Raw genomic sequence first — 21,188 nt, 5'->3', positions numbered from 1 at the left:
CAAAAAAGGATTATTACTGATGATTCATTCACACAATTCAAAAGGTATCTCAATGAGTCATGTAATGGGAAGTAATCACAGTACGTACTTGAAAGCAATGATGTTGGGGTGCTTCAACTTCCTCAGGGGCTTAATGTCAGTCTCTTTTTGTTCTCTGACTTTCTTGATTGCAACTTCCTCTCCTCGAAACTTCCCTAGGAAAACCGCTCCTTGTGCCCCACTGCCCAGCCACTGCAGTTCCGAAATCTCCTCGAATGGAACCTCCCAAGTGTCTGAGAAGACAGGAAAAGATTAAAGATACATACAGTAGGTCTACATTACACATGATTCATGTACATTTTGTAAATATTGTCAACTATGTATAGCAAAATGTGTGTGGCAGGCCGAAGTATGCAAAATAGCTCACCTCTAGAGAAAGAAAACTGTCTCTCTTTTTTTTTTTTTTTCGAAAGTCCGAGCCGTGCTTTCTCTCACCCAAGTGCATAAAAAGTGCAGAGGTGTCACACAAAAAGTGCACAAGGATGCGGTCTATCGCAGCCCTTCTCTTAAAAGAGAGAGGCCCCGCATAACCATTCCCCGACCCTCCAAGCCTAGAGGATCGAGGATCGATGATCCCCCCTCGCCGAAGCTTAGGGAGACCCAAACACACTTCTAGGCTTCCACCTAGGAGCCTGCATCAAGGTTGCACCTCCCCTCCGAAGAAGGGAGGCCGGGTTGCAGGGGAAAATGGAACCAGATGGCCACACATTTTCCCCCTAGAACTCAGGAGGGTCCCAAAAGGGCACCGCATCCTGAAATCCTTGTGATAAACGTGACAAACACACAGTGAATAAACAAAATTAAATAAGTGGATGTGCGCTGTGATACAGCCTGGACATCCGCCAGGTATAAAAAATCCTCATCTCCCAGCCAGAAGGCCGGGAGAATAAAGGTGTGTGCTCATATAGTGTGAAAGGGACTGCGTGCAAATGTGCCTTCACTCAGTGGGATCCCACTGGGTCACCAGCCCTGGGGCACATAGCAACTCGGGCTTCCAAACTACCCGACCTCCTGACCTCGATCCGGCGGTCGCCTGGTCACCTACAAATGGTACCTTTAAACCAAATTCGTACACCAGAGCGATGACCGTTGTGGTTCCCTGCCCTCACCTCGGCGTTCTGTCATCCCTCTGACTAGACTTTAAGTCAATGGCCGAACCCTTTGTAGAGCCTAGAAACATGGCCAGAGACACCTATCTGTAGACTTGCGGAGATCCAGCTATTAGGGAGTTGTAAGGGCAATGCTCTCTGGGAGAAAAGTATGTAAAATAGCTCTTCTCTAGAAGGAAGGAAAATTAACTAAGTGAAATTACACATTAACTTCTTACACTAAACATTAACCGCACTAGAAAAACATCACTAAAGTATGTTTAAGTGCTGTTTCTAGTAGATGTTATAGTTTCGATTGTGGTTATGAGATTCCTAGTAATAAAATCATCATCATAAAGGCTTTCACAATAATGGCGACTATATTAAAGTTGTCATGATAATGGATGCACTTTTCTTGTGGACTTTAACCCCTTCCCGCTCCTGGACGTACTATTAGGTCATGGTAGCTGTATCGTTTGCGCTCCATGACCTAATAGTACGTCACGGGAGTAATGGCCGTTTAGGCCGTCTTCCTGACACATACAGGAGCTGTGACAGCTGCTGTCTCGTACAGCAGTTGCCGCAGCTCCTACAGCGGGGACCGATCGCTGTGTCCCCGCTGATTAACCCCTTAAAAGCCGCGTTCAATAGGGATCGCGGCTTTTTAGGGGTTAAGCTACAATCGCCGGCCTGCTACACGATAGCGGCCGGTGATGGTGACTATGGCAACCGGACGCCTAACAATGGCGTCCGGCTATGCCATCGACAGAAGCCTAGTGGGTCCTGACAAAGACAGGACCCACTATGCGTGCTGTCAGTGAGTAGCTGACAGCTCTAATACACTGCACTACGTATGTAGTGCAGTGTATTAGAATAGAAATCAGTGCCTCCTGCCCTCAAGTCCCCTAGTGGGACAAAGTAATAAAGTAAAAAAAAGATGTGTAAAAATAAGAAAATAAAAGTTTTAAAAGTGATAAAAGTAATAATCCCTCTTTTTCCCTTATCAGTCCTTTATTATTAATAATAATAGATAAATAAACAAATAAACTATACATTATTGGTATCGCCGCGTCCGTAACGGCCTGAACTACAAAACTATTTTGTTATTTATCCCGAGCGGTGAACGCCGTAAAATAAAATAATAATAAACCATACCAGAATCACAATTGTTTGGTCACTTCACCTCCCAAAAAATGGAATAAAAAGAGATCAAAATGTCGCATGTACCTAAAAATGGTAATGATTGAAACTACAGTTCGTTACGCAAAAAATAAGTCCTAGCACGGCTTTCTTGATGGAAAAATAAAAAAGTTCTGGCTCTTAGAATATGGTAACACAAAAAGTGAATGATTGTTTACAAAACGTATTTTATTGTGCAAACGCCATAAGACATAAAAAAAACTATAAACATATGCCATCGACGTAATTGTATCGCCCCGCAGAATAAAGTGAATATGTCATTTATAGAGCAAGGTGAACGCTGTAAAAAAAATAGAATAAAAAAACAATAGTAGAATTGCTGTTTTTTAGTCACCACGCCACTTAAAAATAGAATAAAAACGGATCAAAAAGTCGCATGCACCCCAAGTAAACTACAATGAATTCCTCAAGGGGTCTAGTTTCTAAAATGGGGTCACTTTTGGGGGGTTTCCACTGTTTTGGCACCACAAGACCTCTTCAAACCGGACATGGTGCCTAATAAAAAAGAGGCCTCAAAATCTACTAGGCGCTCCTTTGCTTCGTAGGCCGGTGCTTCAGTCCATTAACGCACTAGGGCCACATGTGGTATATTTCTCAAAACTGCAGAATCTGGGCAATAAATATTAAGTTGCGTTTCTCTGGTAAAACCTTTTGTGTTATAGAAAAAAATGGTATAAAAAGGATTTTCTGACAAAAATAAATAAATATATTAATTTCACCTCTCCTTTGCTCTAAATTCCCGTGAAACACCTAAAGAGTTCATAAACTTTCTAAATGCTGTTGTGAATACTTTGAGGGGTCTAGTTTCCAAAATGGGGTGTTTCATAGGGGTGTCTAATATACAGGCCCCTCAAAGCAACTTCAGAACTGAACTGTGACATAGCGGGTGTAGTTTTGGGAGGAAGGTGCCATAAGGTTGCCGCTTATGCGGATGACCTGCTCTTTTTTCTCACCGCCCCCAGAATCTCCTTGCCCAATCTGTTGGCGGAGCTGAGTAGATACTCAAATCTTCCTAACTTCAAGATCAATTACCAGAAATCGGAGACTCTAAATATCTTGTTGCCACAGTCTCTGGTGGACGAGCTGTCGGAGTCCTTCTCCTTTAAGTGGGCTAGAGACTCCCTTAAATACCTGGGGGTCCGGCTGACCAGAGATCTATCTCGCCTTTACGCGGTGAATTACCCTCCGCTTCTTCAACGTGTAAAGAGTGATTTGGATTCCTGGACGGGCACCTTCACCTGGTTTGGTAGATGCGTCATATTCAAGATGAACATTCTGCCCCGGATTCTGTATCTCTTTCAGGCCTTGCCAGTACACCTCCCACGCTCCTTCTTCCAAGCCCTGTTGTCCCTACTCCACAGATTTATATGGGTGGGGAAACCAGCACGCATTGCGCGGTCCATGCTTTTTCGTGCCAAGTGCGACGGTGGCATTGGTCTCCCGGATTTTGTCTCCTATCACCAGGCCTCTCATTTGGCACGAATATTGGACTGGTTTAGACACACAGAGGTCAAACAGTGGGTGTCTATGGAACAGACCTTTTTTGAGGTCCCATTGCAGGCGTTGCCCTGGTTGGGCACACATGTCCCCCTCTCAGCACGGATGCATTGGACAATAGGGCCCACCCTGGCGGTCGCGTCCCGGCTCTTCCCTCGGAAAGAGATCTCTCCGTCCCCTTCCCCCTTGTTTCCCGTTTTGGGCAATCCTGCATTTCCACCGGGACAGGAGGGGGCCCCTTCCGACTCTGGTTGAGGGCGGGCAAGGGCTACGCTGATAATTTTATGCAGGATTCGGCTTGGATGATCGGCTCTCAGCTGGCATCTTTGTCAGAACCGATTTCCTTTACCACGAGATAGCTCACCTTTCGAACTCTTATGCAGGGGCATGGCCACGGTGCATCACTCACTGTCCAGGTTATATGCACTGCTGATCTCTCCATCTACTCTTACCACACCTTCATACTTGAGTAGCTGGGAGAGGGACTTAGGTCTCACATTCACTGCGGAGCAGACGGACCGTCTGTTCCGATGACACACAAATCTTCCATGGCTAGCAGGTTTCAGGAAGCGGGATTTAAGATCCTGTCGCGTTGTTATTTGGTGCCGTCCAGATTGCATGCACTCAGGGGCGTAACTAGGAAAGACTGGGCCCCATAGCAAACTTTTGACTGGGGCCCCCCTTCCCCTGGGTGTCACACAACCCCCCCCCCTTGTAGATAGTGCCTTTTTTACAGCCCCCCCTGTAGATAACGCCATACAGCGCCCCCCCTGTAGATAACGCCATACAGCGCCCCCCTGTAGATAACGCCATACAGCCCCCCCTGTAGACTGTATGGCGTTATCTACAGAGGGGGACTTGTATGACGTTATCTACAGAGGGGGACTTGTATGGCGTTATCTACAGAGGGGGCTGTATGGCATTATCTACAGGGGGAACTGTGTGGCGTTATCTACAGAGGGGGACTGTGTGGCGTTATCTACAGAGGGGGACTGTATGGCGTTATCTACAGGGGGGACTCTATGGCGTTATCTACAGGGGGGACTGTATGGCGTTATCTACAGGGGGGACTGTATGGCGTTATCTACAGGGGGACTGTATGGCGTTATCTACAGGGGAACTGTATGGCGTTATCTACAGGGGGGACTGTATGGCGTTCCCTGCAGGGGGGCACTGTGTGGCGTTATCTACAGGGGGGGGACTATATGGCGTTATCTACAGGGGGACTGTATGGCGTTATCTACAGGGGGACTGTATGGCGTTATCTACAGGGGGACTGTATGGTGTTATCTACAGGGGGACTGTATGGCGTTATTTACAGAGGGGGACTGTGTGGCGTTATCTACAGGGGGGACTGTGTGGCGTTATCTACAGGGGGACTGTATGGCGTTATCTACAGGGGGACTGTATGGCGTTATCTACAGGGGGACTGTATGGCGTTATCTACAGGGGGACTGTATGGCGTTATCTACAGGGGGGCTGTATGGCGTTATACAGCCCCCCCTGTAGAGAATGCCATACAGTCCCCCTGTAGGGAACGCCATACAGCCCCCCCCCGTAGGGAACGCCACACAGCGCCCCCCCTGTAGATAACGCCACACAGTCCCCCTGTAGATAACGCCACACAGTCCCCCCTGTAGATAACGCCACACAGTCCCCCCTGTAGATAACGCCACACAGTCCCCCCTGTAGATAACGCCACACAGTCCCCCCTGTAGAGAACGTCATACAGCGCCCCCCCTGCAGGGAACGCCATACAGCGCTCCCCCCTGCAGGGAACGCCATACAGCGCCCCCCCTGCAGGGAATGCCATACAGCGCCCCCCCCTGCAGGGAACGCCATACAGCGCCCCCCCCTGCAGAGAATGCCATACAGTCCCCCCGTAGGGAACGCCATACAGCCCCCCCGTAGGGAACGCCACACAGCGCCCCCCCTGTAGATAACGCCACACAGTCCCCCTGTAGATAACGCCACACAGTCCCCCTGTAGATAACGCCACACAGTCCCCCCTGTAGATAACGCCACACAGTCCCCCCTGTAGAGAACGCCATACAGCGCCCCCCTGCAGGGAACGCCATACAGCGCCCCCCCCTGCAGGGAACGCCATACAGCGCCCCCCCCCTGCAGGGAACGCCATACAGTGCCCCCCCTGCAGGGAACGCAATACAGCGCCCCCCCCCCCTGTAGGGAACGCCATACAGCCCCCTCCCCCCCCCAAAAAAAATGCGACCTATAGTGTGTCCGACAATTTAACATGCATCCCCTATCCACAGGACAGGGGATACATGTGTGATCGCTGGCAGTGAAGTTCTCCATCACTAACCTCTGACTTCCGGCGTCTGTGTCGGCAGCTCAATAAAAATGAAAGGAGCGCTGGTCACGCATGCGCACAAGCGCGACCGACGCTCCATTCATTTCTACGGAGCTGCCGACACAGAGCCCGGAAGTCCGAGGTTTGTGATGGAGAACTTCAGGGGACTTTCAGTCCCCCGTTCTCCCTATCGCTGGCAGCGATCACACATGTATCCCCTATCCTGTAGATAGGGGATACATGTCTTTTGTTTAATGGCAGAGCGGGGAGATACCTCCCTGCTTTGCCGTACTGTTCAGTGGCGTCCCGCTGTAGCAGCCATAGTGGCTGCTAGCGGAGCCTGCGGCCATGGTGGGGGCCCGTGCCGGCGGGCGACACGGGCCCCCTCATGCCGCGGGCCCCGTAGCAGTCACTACAGCTGCTACGGCGGTAGTTACGCCACTGCATGCACTGTTTCCAGCGTTCTCTCCGTTGTCTTGGAGATGTGGGGGCCAGGTGGGCACAATTTTGCAAATTTTTTGGGACTGCCCGCAGCTGTCAGATTTTTGGTCTGAGGTGTGGCGCATTTCTTCCAAATTCACGGACTTCCCCCTTCCGCGTTCTCCGACTCTGTTCCTGCTCCATTTGTGCGACGTCCTGTTGTCTACATACTGAAGCTCGTGGTTCGCCATCTGGTGAATGCTGCTAGGGCGTGTGTTCCCGTGTTGTGGGCATGTGGTTCGGCAAGATTCAGGAGATAATGAGAATGGAGGACCTCACTGCATCTATGAGAGGGGCCCATGCTAAATTTCTCAAAACATGGCATGAGTGGATTCGTTTTCAATCGTCAGTGGAGTATAGGACTATTATGGCCTCTGGAGTATAATTCCTAGATTTAAATGTGGGAAGTCAGGTTTCTTCTTTCTGCTCCCTCTTTTTTCTTGCTTTTCTATACTTCTACTTTGTTCTCACTTGGGTTTTTATGTATGGCTGCTGGTTCAGGATGTATAAATTATCTGACCCGTCAAGAGTGATGCAGCAGAATGTCATGGTTTTGTATGGTATCTCTGGCATATATTGTAATTATAAATGCTGGCCTGTGAGCCGATGTCACTGCTGATTATGTCTGCACTTTCTTCTTGGTGTTTGAAAAATGGAAATGAAAAGAATTTATAAAAAAAACTGAACTGGAACACAAAAAAAATAAAAATGAGGCAATACTTTGCTTCTCCTAATGTGCAGCGCCCACTCCGAGATGACCCCAGTTTTGACCGTTTGTATAAACGGAGACCCCTATTAGACCGTTTCAGTGCCAAGTTTTCCCAAGCATACACCCCCTGAGAAGTGTATTTCTATTGATGAGTCCTTGGTCGATTTTAAAGGGAGGCTTCAATTCTGCCAGTACCTGCCGGGTAAGAGGGCAAGGTATGGTGTGAAGATGTATAAGCTGTGCGAGAGTGCATCAAGGTATACCTACAGATTTAGGATATATGGAGGGAAGGACACCAGTATTCAGCCCCCAGAATGTCCCTTTTACTGGGAGTTAATGCAAAAATTGTGTGGGATTTGGTGCACCCACTGCTGGACCAGGGCTACCACCTCTACCTGGATAATTTTTATACCAGCGTCCCACTCTTCAAGTCCCTTGCTTCCAGAAGTACTGCGGCATGCGGCACTGCTAGAAGAAATCTGAGAGGCCTCCCTAAGACTCTGCTTGGGCAAACAAGAAGGGGTGAGAGCAGGGCACATTCTAGCAGCAACATATTGTGTGTCGAGTACAAGGACAAGAGAGATGTCCTTGTATTGACAACAATACATGCCCACACCAGTACCCATGTACCTGTACGAGGTACCAGTACAGAGACCTCCCAAACCAGACTGCATCCTGGACTACAATAGGTACATGGGAGGGGTGGACTTGTCAGATCAAGTCCTGAAGCCCTACAGCGCCATGCGGTGTGGTATAAGAAGCTGGCCGTGCACATCATACCGATGGCATTGTACAATGCGTTTGTGCTACGTCGATGTGCAGGCCAGAGGGGAACTTTCCTGGAATTTCAAGAAGTGGTTATCAAGAACCTAATCTTTAGGGACCAAGAAGGGGGGGGGGGGGCACCCAGTACTTCTGGAAGCGAGGCCACACGAATCGTAAAAGGGCAACACTTTCCAGGAGAAGTTCCCCAAACTGGCAAGAAAGGAAAAAGTCAAAAGAGGTACAAAGTCTGCTATAAGAGGGGGATAAGGGAGGACACAATATATTAATGTGATACGTGTCCCGAAAAACTAAGGCTCTGTATGAAAGAGTGTTTTAAAATGTATCATACATCCCTTGATTTTTAATCTACCCCAGTTTTACTTACCCTTATGCACTCCGCACAGCTTATCCCCCCTCGTCTTTCCCTTCTGAGCCCTGCTGTGTGCCCAGGCAGCTGATAACAGCCACATTGAGGGTATTGCCATACCCGTGAGAACCCACATTACAGTTCATGGGGTGTATGTCTCCGGTCAAAATGCTCACTACAACTCTACATGAATGCCTTAAGGGTGTAGTTTTTAAAACCACTAACTGTACTGGTTCCTCAGGGGCTTCTGCATACATGACATCGCACCAGAAAATCCCCAGTAGGCCAAATGGTGGTCCTTTCCTTCCGAGCCCTCCCATGGGCCCAAACAGCAGTTTATAACCACAAATGGGGCATTGCCGCACTCAGGACAAATTGGGCAACAAAATGGGGTATTTTATTTCTTGTGAAAATAAGAAATTTTCAGCCAAATCTACATATTATTGGAAAAAAATAATTTTGTTTGAATTCCCAGCCCAATTCAAATAAGTTATGTGAAAAAACTATGTGGTCAAAATGGTCACAACACCAATAAATGAATTCCTTGAGGGGTGTAGTTTCCAAAATGGGGTCACTTCTGGTGGGTTTTCATTGCTTTGATACCTCTGGGGCTCTGCAAATGCGACATGGCACCCGAAAACCAATCCAGCAAAATCTGCACTCCAAAGAACACACAGCGCTCCTTCCCTTCTGAGGCCTGCCATGGGCCCAAATGGCAGTTTATCGCCACAAATGGGGTATTTCTGCACTCAGGAGAAATTGGGCAACAAAATGGGGTATTTTGTTCCCTGTGGAAATAAGACATGAAAAATGACATCTTATTGTAAAAAATGTCATTTTTTTAAATTTCACAGCCCAATTCAAATACATGCTATGTAAAAACTGTGCGGTAAAAATTGTAACAACAACCATAAATTAATTCCTTGAGGGGTGTAGTTTCCGAAATGGGTACACTTTTGGGGGATTCCTACTGTTTTGGCACCTCAACACCTCTTCAAACCTGGCATGCTGCCTAAAATATATTCTAATAAAAAAGAGGCCTCAAAATGTACTAGTTCCTTCTTTGCTTCTGGGGCTTGTGTTTTAGTCCACGAGTGCACTAGAGACACATGTGGGACATTTCTAAAAACTGCAGAATCTGGACAATACATATTTAGTAGTGTTTCTCTGGTAAAACCTTCCACAATTGAAATTCAGCAAGAAAAATTAAATTAGCAAATTTCACCTCTACTTTGCTTTAATTTCTGTGAAATGCCTGAAGGGTTAAATAAACTTTCTAAATGCTATTTTGAATACTTTGAGGGGTCTAGTTTTCAAAATGGGGTGTTTTATGGGGGTTTCTAATACATAGGCCCCTCAAAGCCACTTCAGAACCGAACAGGTTCCTTAAAAAAAAGGCTTTTGAAATATTCTTAAAAATATGAGAAATTGTTGTTTATGTTCTAAGCCTTGTAACGTCCAAGAAAAATAAAAGAATGTTCAAGAAACGATGCCAATCTAAAGTAGACATATGGGAAATGTGAACTAGTAACTATTTTGTGTGGTATAACTGTCTGTTTTATAAGCAGATGCGTTTAAATTCTGAAAAATTCTATTTTTTATTAATTTTCTCTAAATTTTGCAATTTTTCATAAACACTGAATTTATTGTCCAAATTTTACCACTAACATAAAGCCCAATGTCTCACGAGAAAACAATCTCAGAATCGCTTGGATAGGTTTAAGCATTCCGACGTTATTACCACATAAAATTAAATATGTCAGATTTGAAAAATGGGCTCTGAGCCTTAAGGCCTAAACTAGGCTGCGTCCTTAAAGGTAATGTGTCGCTAGAAAAACATTTTTTTTTTTGTTTTTTTGTTAAACAGTTAGTGTATAGGTGATTAGACATTGTTCTAATTTTTTTATTTTTTTCACGAGTCAGGAAATATTATAAATTAGATTCTAATTTATAATATTTCCCAGCGCTGGTCACTAGATGGAGCAATTCCCAAAATTGCAGCATTGCATGTGGTAAAGCAACCACATTGCTTTATGCTGCAAAATTTGAGAAAACTCACTCGCTCTAGTGAGCTCTCAGAACCCCCCCTCCTTTATCCTGGCTAGTGCCGGGAGAAACGAGGGGATTGAACGGTCAAACCTCCTACACTGTGTGTCGCCATTTTTTGAGCTAACACACAGTGTAGTAGGTTAACATACAGTAGTAAACACAGACTAAGGCCTCATTTAGACGAGCGTAATATACGTGCGTGCGACGCGCGTGCTTTTCACGCGTGTCGTACGCACCTATATTACTCTATGGGGCAGTGCAGACAATGCGTGAATTTTGCGCAGCGCGAGTGCGTTGCGTAAAACTCACGACATGTTCTATAATCGTGCGTTTTTCGCGCATCACGCACCCATTGAAGTCAATGGGTGCGTGAAAACCACGCAGGTCGCACGGAAGCACTTCCGTGCGAACTGCGTGATTCGCGCAAAAGCTGTCAAACTCTGAATGTAAACAGAAAAGCACCACGTGCTTTTATGTTTACTAACATCCAAACGGAGTGTCTTAGAGATGAGCGAACCGTCCGAACCGAACTTCACCGGGTTCGGCCGAACTCGTTTTGACCGAACCCGGCAAAAAATGTTCCGGTACGCAACGTCAGGAGACAGTCACTGTCCAGGGTGCTGAAAGAGTTAAACTGGTTCAGCACCCTGGACAGTGACTTCCGATCACAATATACATGAACGTGTTAAAAAAAAAAATCAGTTCTGAGTTACCGATAACTCCCGGCTTCTTCCTCCAGTCTGACCTCCCGATTCAGTCCAAGTGACAGCTGCAGCCAATCACATGCCAAGCACAGGCTGCAGCCAATCACAGGCTAGCCTCATCTCTATGATGGCGGCTGCGCGAAAATCACGCAGCCGCGCATCATACACTGATGAAACACGGAGCTATCAAGTGCCTTTTGCGCACGCAAAACGCTGTGTTTTTTTGCGTGCGCAAAACGCACACGCTCGTGTAAATGAGGCCTTAAACACGAACATACATAGAAATAACTTACCTGCTCCTGCCGCCGCCGCTCCCTCCGGTCCGTCCACTCCGTCTGCTACCGCCGCTCCAAGTGCACAAGTCCGGAAGCCGCGACCGGAAGTAGTAATCTTACTGTCCGGCCGCGACTTCCGTTCCACAGGAAAATGGCGCCGGACGTCGCACTGTTCAACTTGGACTGTGTGGGAGCGGCGCATGCGCAGTTCCAACACAGACGGCGTACAGCATAGTGGATGGAACGGGCCCCATTCGCATTCACTATGGGACTGTATGTGCAGTATTCCATGTCTGTATGTGTCGTTAATCGACACATACAGAAATGGAAAAAAAAAATGCCAGCCCCCATAGGGAAGAAAAAGTGAAAAAATAAAAAAAAGTAAAACACAAACACACAAATAAATAAAAAAATGTTTAATAACACACTAAAGTCAAATTGATCTAAAAACATTTTTTTTCGTGACACTGGTCCTTTAAGGAGTTAAACACATAAACGTTAAATGCTATACTTTAAAAAGACACATACAGCGTAATGTTTCTTAGGATGCAATTCATTGCACAGTAAAATATTATGTGTGGCCCCATAATGGCCAAAATTATTAAAAAATGTCCAGATGTTCATTATTGGACATTAAGGGCACATTCCCATGGCGGAATTGCTGTTGAATTCTGCTGCGGACAGTCCGCAGTGGAATTCTGCAGCAGCTGTTTTTTACATTTGTTTCTATACATTTTTAGGAAACTTAGTTCACAGTGCGGAAAATAACTGTGCGGATATTAGCCTGCAGTGCAGAATTTTCCCTCCGCATTATGCACATTATGTTGCGGAGAAGAAGCAGGAATTTCATTGCGGATTTCAGCCTTTGCAATGCATAAACTGAAATCTGTGGCAAGTCCACTGTGATATCTGCAACGTCTGAATTACCTTTCAAATATGCAAATGTTGCTGCAGATTCCTTGCGTAATTGCCCCAAATCTGCACCAACATTTGCAGCAGGAAAATTCTGCCACGTCTGAGAATGGCCTAAGTGGTCAAAATAGGACTGATGGAAGTAACAGGTCTAAAAGTATTCCAGAGAAGTTGGTTCAGGTGTGGAACCAGAATTGAAATCGGGGGGATCGGAAAATAGCAGCCCATAATGCGAATTTTGTTTTGTTTGGTTACGGCCCTCGCTGCTCATTTAAATTTTATGAGCCACACTGTGAACACAAGCAGGAAAATAAAAGTGGAACACAGAAACATCTGAACACACAGTCAGGGACACAGACAGGTTTTTTTTCTGTTGAATTCTTAGAGTATGTTCACACGCGTAATAAAAAACGTCTGAAAATACGGAGCTGTTTTCAAGGGAAAACAGCTCCTGATTTTCAGCCGTTTTTGAATCAAACTAAAGTTTTTCGCTGCATTTTTTACGGCCGTTTTGGGGCTGTTTTTCTATAGAGTCAATGAAAAACTGCTCCAAAAACGTCTCATGAAGTGATATGCACTTCTTTTTCATGAGCGTTTTTTAACTCGGCTGTTTTTCAAAATGGCCATGTAAAAAAATGGCCCGTTGGAACAGAACACCATTTTTTCCATTGAAATCAATGAGCAGATGTTTGGAGGCCGTTTTTCAGCTGTTTGCACCCCAAAAAACGGCCCGAAAATAAGCCTTGTAAACATACCCTTATAGAAAAACTTACATAGGTGCAGTATGGCACTATAGATTTCTATGGGTGCCATATTATGGTTCTGTACCACTTGTACAGAGACTTAATATGGTTGTGTGCAGGAGCCCCGAATCACAGAGCAAATCCCATAGAAGATTTTAAACTTTTCTTTGAAACTGGAATCTAATTTCTAGCTGATCATTTTGCTATTTATTGCTTATTTTTATTATTCTATGGTAGTATTTCTATTTGTACTGTAGTGAGTATCTACGGAGGCATTTTTTTCGAGGGAGAAAAAAGTGGCATGTCCTTTCCTGCCGCAGTTCCGCCTCTCACCTCCTATTGAAATTAATGGGAGGCAGAAAAAGAGTTTTTTCGCAGCATTTTTTGCCCGCGGTGCTCAATGGCCGCTGACGCAAAAAACGCAACGAAAACCGCATCAAGAAATTCCTGAAGGAATTTGTAGGCAGATTTTTTCTGCCTGCAAAATACTCAGTGTGAACAGGGCCTAAGTGTTATTGATATTTTTACTGAACCTGAATGCATTTGCAGGAATTACATAATATACCTATTAGAATTCTAATAATAGAGTCTGGCAGCAGTGGCAAAATCATATTACCTGCCATTGTCCTGCTAGCTCATCTGCAGAATACAAGCTGCCATTTAAGGAGTGAGGCTGGGTTCACACGAGCATGTTACGTCCGTACGCTAGGAGTCCCTGCCTCGCTGCGGGATAACTGTCCCGTACTGTAATCATGTTTTCAGTACGGGACAGTAGTTCCACTGAGAGGCAGGGACTCCTAGCGTTGTACATAACTATGATGCTAGGAGCCCGGCTCCCTGCAGGGTGTTCGGTCCGGGACTTGCGGCTGAAATACGTTCCGTCCTTTACGGATGTAACATGGTCGTGTGAACCCAGCCTGAAAGTCATAGGTCCCCTGCACACGCTGCAGATTTGTTGTGGATTTTCTGTCTAAATTTTCAGGTGGAAAATCCACAGCGGAAGACTGCTGCAAGAAAGTTAATAAGATTTAAAAAATTTGATCCAAATGCTGGTGAATATTTTTAAATGGAAATCAGAGCATGCTGCGAAATTTCAAATTTGCAGCATGTTCACTCTGTTCTGGATGTACACTGCGGATTTCACCATTTTCAATGTAGAAGGGGTGAAATCCGCAGCAAAATCTGCAGCAAGTTTGAGGCTGGGTTCACACGACCTATTTTCAGGCGTAAACGAGGTGTATTATGCCTCGTTTTACGTCTGAAAATAGGGCTCCAATACTTCGGCAAACATCTGCCCATTCATTTGAATGGGTTTTCCGACATACTGTGCCGACGACCTGTCATTTACGCGTCGTCGTTCGACAGCTGTCAAACGACGACGCGTAAAATGACTGCCTCGTCAAAGAAGTGCAGGACACTTCTTTGGACATTTTTGGAGCCGTTTTCTCATAGACTCCAATGAAAACAGCTCCAAAAACGGACGTAAAAAACGCAGCGAAAAACGCGAGTTGCTCAAAAAACGTCTGAAAATCAGGGGCTGTTTTCCCTTGAAAACAGCTCCGTATTTTCAGACATAATTGCAGTTAGGGTATGTTCACACGGCAGCGTCCGTAACGGCTGAAATTACGGGGATGTTTTCAGGAGGAAACATCCCCGTAATTTCAGCCGTAATGGCATGTGCAGGCGCTTGAACGCCGCGTCCATTACGGACGTAATTGGCGCTGCTATTCATTGGAGTCAATGAATAACGGCTCCAAATACGGCCAAAGAAGTGACAGGTCACTTCTTTGACGCGGGCGTCTATTTACGCGCCGTCATTTGACAGCGGCGCGTAAATATACGCCTCGTGTGAACAGACAAACGTCTGCCCATTGCTTTCAATGGGCAGATGTTTGTCAACGCTATTGAGGCGCTATTTTCACATAATTCGGGGCAAAAACGCCCGAATTACGTTCGTAATTAGTGTGTGTGCACATACCCTTATCGTGTACACATACCCTGAACATAACACATGCTGATTTTGCTTTGGTAATGCTGCAGGAACACTGCAGAAAATCAGCAACAAATCCGCTATATGTGTGTGGGTACCCTTGAGGCTGGGTTCCCACAGTGCAGATTTTCTGCAGATTTTGCATGTATTTTTTAAGCCAAAACCAGGAATGAAACCTAAACAGAAGAAACATGCAAAAAAAAAAAAGCCTTAGGCCCAGTTCACACAGAGTTTTTTGGCACTGACTTTGACGTGGAAACCGCGTCAGAATCAGCACCAAAAATAACCCGAAACCACCTCCCATTGATTTCATGGCAGGTAGAGGCATGTCCTTTCTTGCCGTGGTTCTGCCTTTGACCTCCCATTGACCTGCTCAATGGCCGTGGGCGAAAAACACTGCAAAAACGCTGTGAAAACTGTGGCAGATTCCTTCATAAATCCCTTCAGAAATTTTGAGCCAAATTTGTTATGCCTGTAAAATACTCCATGTGAACAGGGCCTTACAGGTCTGCTCTCCTGGATGCAATTCCGGTTTCGCTTTCAAAATTCAGGCAAAATCTGCACTGTGGGAACTCAGCCTAAGGCCAGGTTCCCACGGGACGGATACGTTGCGTAAAAACCATGCAGCATATCTGACCTGGAACCCGCAGTACATTCCGTCCGAAAACCGCACCACATTGTGGTGCTTTTTTTAGGCCGTAATTTCCGCTGTGGAAAGCAGCAGTAAAAAACGATCATACTTACAAAGGTCGTTGTTATGGCAGTCCGGTCCGGCCTCCCAGGATGACGCTGCAGCCCATGTGACCACTGCAGCCTGTGATTGGCTGCAGCAGCGGTCACATAGGATGTAACGTTATCCCAGGAGGCCGGCCTCTGACGTCATCCAGGCTGGCCTCCTAGGATGACGTATCATCCCATGTGACCACCGCTGCAGCCTGTGATTGGTTTCAGTGGTCACATGGGATGCAACGTCATCCCAGGAGGCAGAACTACAGGAAGGAGGAGGGCGTTCTAGGTAAGTATGATTTTTTAAATTTTCCGTAGTTGTGATTTTTGTGGCGTAATCGCTGCGAATACGCCGCAAAAGTTGCAAAACTTGGCTTTCTGTTGCAGGTTTTGCATCCCCATTGAATTTAATGGGGAAAACCAGCAACGGAAAAGCAACAAAAATGCAGCATAAACCGAGATGCTGCGGAATTAAATTCCGCACGGCAGGTCCATTTATTAATGTTTACGCTGCAGGGTTTTTCCACAGCGTGGACATGAGATTTTCTGAATCTCATTTACTCTGCTGCTACTGTAAATGCTGCGGAATTTCCGCACGGAATTCCGTTGCGGAAATTCTGCTGCGTATACGCTACGTGGGAACCCACACATAGTGGATTTGTTGCTGAATTTTCCACAACAAATCTGAGATTTGATGCAGATTTCAGCCCTTCTTCATTAAAAATGGTGAAATTCGTAAACAGCCGCAACAGAATGAACATGCTGCAAATTTTGAAAATCCGCAGCATGCTCTGATTTTCATGTGGAAAATGTTCTGCAGCCTGTGGATGAGATTTTTTGATGTGACACAAAATATCTCCATGGATAATATGCAGCATATCTCTTCCATGTAGACCTGGCTTGTGTCTGCTGACATTTTGCAGAGAAGCCTATTGAGACTATGACTCCCCAGTGGCTTGCCAGCTCTATTAACACAGTTCTCCCACTCAAAAAAGGAGCAATTCTAAAAATACATAATTGTTAAATTTTTTATATGAAACCAGAATTGTATTCCGGCTTCAGAAACCCCCAGCAAATATCGCCAGGGGAAGTTGCGCTCAGCCTCACATTTGCAAAGGAAATGTAGACTTACATTCCGGCCATTAAAATGAATGGGTCCTGATCCACCACAGCAGGAGCCACTCGTTGTTAGCGACTCTCCGTCTATGACGTCCTAATAGGGCATGTGGAAAGAGTTTGTATTAATGAGAGAACCCCTTTATGTGTTATTTATTTGTCCTTTACATTTTCCTCTTCCATAATTATGTTCAGCCAGGAGAAAAGAAGGGCCTCTAGCCTGCAGAATAATAAAAACTATACTGTATAGTGCAGCCAATGCAGAGATCTTTAGGCCTCAAGCCCACTTCAGTTTTTTTTATTCAGGGTACTATCCGTTTTTTTTAACAGATAGCACCCTGACACATTCATTTCATTGGGGCCATGCACACTTCCGTTGTTTTAATGGAACCGTGTGTCCGTTCCATCAAAAATAGGACAGGTCCTATTCCTGTCTGTTTTTGACGGAACAGTCTCGGCCTTTTTATTGATTTGGTCCATGAAACAACGGACTGCACACGGAACCCATCCGTGTGTGGTCTGTGTTTCACGGATCCGTCATTAACGGCCGTACGATGGCCAATGGAAGTGTGTATGAGGCCTTAAGGAGTAAGTTGCTGCCAACTATATATTTCACCCACATGGTTGTCATTGCAGGAAAAATCCCCTCGACAGTGAAACATATTTCCAGCTTCTGTATTGTAGACCCCACTCCCACCTTCCCAGCATAGCCTTGCCCTCCACATGACTACAAGACATGGACACAGACTGACACACAAGCTCTTCACTCACTACTAAACAATAAATGCTATAATCCGTGTCCTGCTGCTGCAGACAATAGTCAGTGGAGGGGAGGGGAGGGGGTAGCCATCTGTTCAGCGACATCAGGAAAAATGGAGAAACTTCAATGCATCTCTCTGACTAGAAAAAGACAAACATTTCTGCCACAATGGGCATTTATTTTTGTATTTTGCTGATGTGCTGTTAGGATCTAAGGAAATGCTGACTGCAATATTATTTCTTTATTTGGAGTAAATTATAATGCAGCTGGAACTTTTCCCTAAGTCATTCAAATAGGGCCCCCGAGATTCTGAGATCTGTAGTGCTCTTCAGCAGCTCTTCTGTCTAAATGACATGTCAGAAGATCCTGAAACTTGAGAACCCATTTAATACTATAGTGCAAAATTATGGCTAAGAAGTTGTAAGGGTTATAAGATAATAATAGATTATATATATATATATATATATATATATATATATATATATATACAGCTAACTGTGTATGTATATATAAACAGTGTAAATATATATATATATATATATATATATATATATATATATATATATATATATATATATATATATAAAATATATCCAAAAATAGACAGCACACCGATTCAAAAGTGAAAAATGTTTTTTTTTGTTTACCCTTGTGCAACGTTTCGGCCCTATATGATGAGCCTTTTTTAAACATCATATAAGGCCGAAACGTTGCAGAAGGGTAAATAAAAGACCCATTTTTCACTTTTGAATCGTAGCGCTGTCTATTTTTGGATATATTGGAAACTTTGGAACCCAGGATCGGGTTCCTAAGGCGTGTGCCCACCTGTTTTTCAAGCTGGTGCTGCTGGGCGGTGGACTCTTTCTTTATATATGTATATATACATATATATATATATATATATATATATATATATATAGTTAGAAATATATACACACTATATGGCCAAAAGTATGTGGAGAACTAAGGGTATGTTCACACGGCTTAGCAAATTACGTCTGAAAATATGGAGCTGTTTTCGGGCGAAAATAGCTCCTGATTTTCAGACATTTTTGTAGCAACTCGCGTTTTTCGCGGCGTATTTTATGGACATTATTGGAGCTGTTTTTCAATGGAGTCAATGAAAAACAGCTCCAAAAACGTTCCAAGAAGTGACATGCACTTCTTTTTTGCGGGCGTCTTTTTACGCGCCGTATTTTGACAGCGACGCGTAAAATAACACCTCGTGGGAACAGAACACCTTAAAACCCATTGCAAGCAATGGGCGGATGTTTGTAGGCGTATTAGGGCTGTTTTTTCAGGTGTAATTCGAGGCGTAAAACGCCCGAATTACGTCTGAAAACAGTGCGTGTGAACATACCCTAACCATCACACCTTTTTTAGTTTGTTGGACATCCCATTTCAAAACCATGGGCGTTAATATGGAGTTGATATAATAATAATGAGGGTGCAATTACACGTAGTGACTCTCGGACATGCGGTTTACCGCTTATTGCAGCAGTTTAGTGGAAAGTACAGGTGAAGCATATGAAAACCATGTGTTTCACCTGTTCTTTGCTGCAAAACCACAGCAACTAGCAGTAAACAGAATGAAGTTGCAGCAGCTCGGCCGCATCGTGTAATAGCACCCTTAGGGTATGTTCACACGCAAACGCAAAATACGTCTGAAATTATGGAGATGTTTTCAGGTGAAAACAGCTCCTAAATTTCAGACGTTTTTGCATGTACTCGCGTTTTTCGCAGCGTCTTTTACGGACGTAATTGGAGCTGTTTTTCATTGGAGTCAATTAAAAACGGCCCCAAAAACGTCACAAGAAGTGTCCTGCACTTCTTTGACGCGGGCGTAATTTTACGCACCGTCTTTTGACAGCGACGCGTAAAATGACACCTCGTCTGAACAGAACATCGTAAGACCCACTGCAAGCAATGGGCAGATGTTTGCAGACGTATTGGAGCCGTCTTTTCAGGCGTAATTCGAGGCGTAAAACGCCTGAATTACGTCTGAAAATAGGTTGTGTGCACATACCCTAAGGGTTTTACGCGGAAACTGTGCCACAAAACTCGTCAAAAACGGCCCGAAAATGCCTCCCATTGATTTCAATGGGAGGCGGAGGAGTCTTTTTCATGCGAGCGGTAAAACCGTCTCGCGGGAGAAAGAAGGGACATGCCCTATCTTCGGGCGTTTACGCCTCCGACCTCCCATTGACATCAATGGGAGGCAGAGAAAGCTTATTTTGTGGTGTTTTATGCCCGCGGCGCTCAATGGCCGCGGGCGTAAAATGCAGCGAAAATCGGCGTGCAGGCAGAGGAAAATCTGACTCAAACTTCCAAACGGAATTAGGCCTTAGGCCGGATTCACACAAGCGTGTGCGTTTTGCGCACTCAAAAAATGCGGCGTTTTGCGTGCGCAAAAGGCACTTAACAGCTCCGTGTGTCATGGTCATATGGTCATCATTATGACACTCTGTTTGTATGTTTGTAAACAAAAAAGCACGTGGTGTTTTTCTGTTTTCATTCATACTTTTCACTGCTGTTGCGCGACTCACGCGCGTCCCACGAAAGTGCTTCCGAGTGGTGCGCGTGATTTTCACGCACCCATTGACTTCAATGGGTGCGTGATGCGCGAAAAACGCAGAAATATAGGATATGTCTGCACGGGCCCATAGACTAACATAGGTCCGTGCGAGGCGCGTGAAAATCACGCGCGTTGCACAGACGTATTTTACGTTCGTCTGAATTACCCCTTAGATGGACATGATCTGGACAAGTTTTCAGTCCGAGGGTATGTTCACATACTTAACAAAAAACGGCTGCAAAATACGGGACTGTTTTCAAGAGCTGTTTTTTAAGCATTAGGTGTTTTTTGAGGCGTTTTTTTTTACGGCCATTTTTGAAGCTGTTTTTCTATTGACCTGATGAAAAACGGCTCAAGAAGTGATATGCACTTCTTTTTTATGGAGCGTTTTTTCCGCGCCCTTTTTAAAAATGGCCGTGTAAAAAAGGCCCCGTGAGAACGGAACGCCTTTTTCCCATTGACATCAATAGGCAGATGTTTGGAGGCGTTCAGCCCCCCGTATTTTCAGCTGTTTTTCAGGGCGTTTACGGCCTGAGAAACGGATGAAAATAGGCCGTGTGAACATACCTTAAGGCCTCATGCACACGACCGTAGCACGGCCGTGATTTTCAGGTCGGCCGGGGGCGGAGTGTCACCCGCAAGCCGCCCGCAAATCGCGGGCCGTGCACATGGCCGCGCCCATTATTTGCTATGAGCCTGGACCTTAGAACACGGCCGTAATAAGACTTGCCCATTCTTTCTGCGGTCCGGGCTCCTGGGCCATGCATGGCCTGTGGAAACCACGGTCGTGTGCATGGCCCCACAGGAATGAAAGGGGCCGCAATTCTCCCGTGGATTTTCGTGGGATTTGCGGCCACAAAAGCAAGTTCGTGTGCATGGGGC

The 21,188-nt window shown here is 45.5% G+C and overlaps 1 protein-coding gene across 1 annotated transcript in view; it reads right to left on the bottom strand.

The window, feature by feature from the left end:
• MAP3K13 (mitogen-activated protein kinase kinase kinase 13) overlaps positions 1 to 21,188 on the bottom strand; it is a 72,544-nt gene that overhangs the window by 28,784 nt on the left and 22,572 nt on the right. Inside the window, exon 3 of the mRNA XM_075829723.1 lies at positions 89 to 272. Coding sequence (XP_075685838.1) covers positions 89 to 272 — 184 coding nt within the window. The remainder of the gene's footprint in view (positions 1 to 88; positions 273 to 21,188) is intronic.

This window comes from Rhinoderma darwinii, chromosome 6 (assembly GCF_050947455.1).
Source record: "Rhinoderma darwinii isolate aRhiDar2 chromosome 6, aRhiDar2.hap1, whole genome shotgun sequence".
Taxonomy (NCBI): Eukaryota; Metazoa; Chordata; class Amphibia; order Anura; family Rhinodermatidae; genus Rhinoderma; species Rhinoderma darwinii.
The sequence above is the reverse complement of the archived record's forward strand: the minus strand, read 5'-3'. Positions and strand labels throughout refer to the sequence as shown.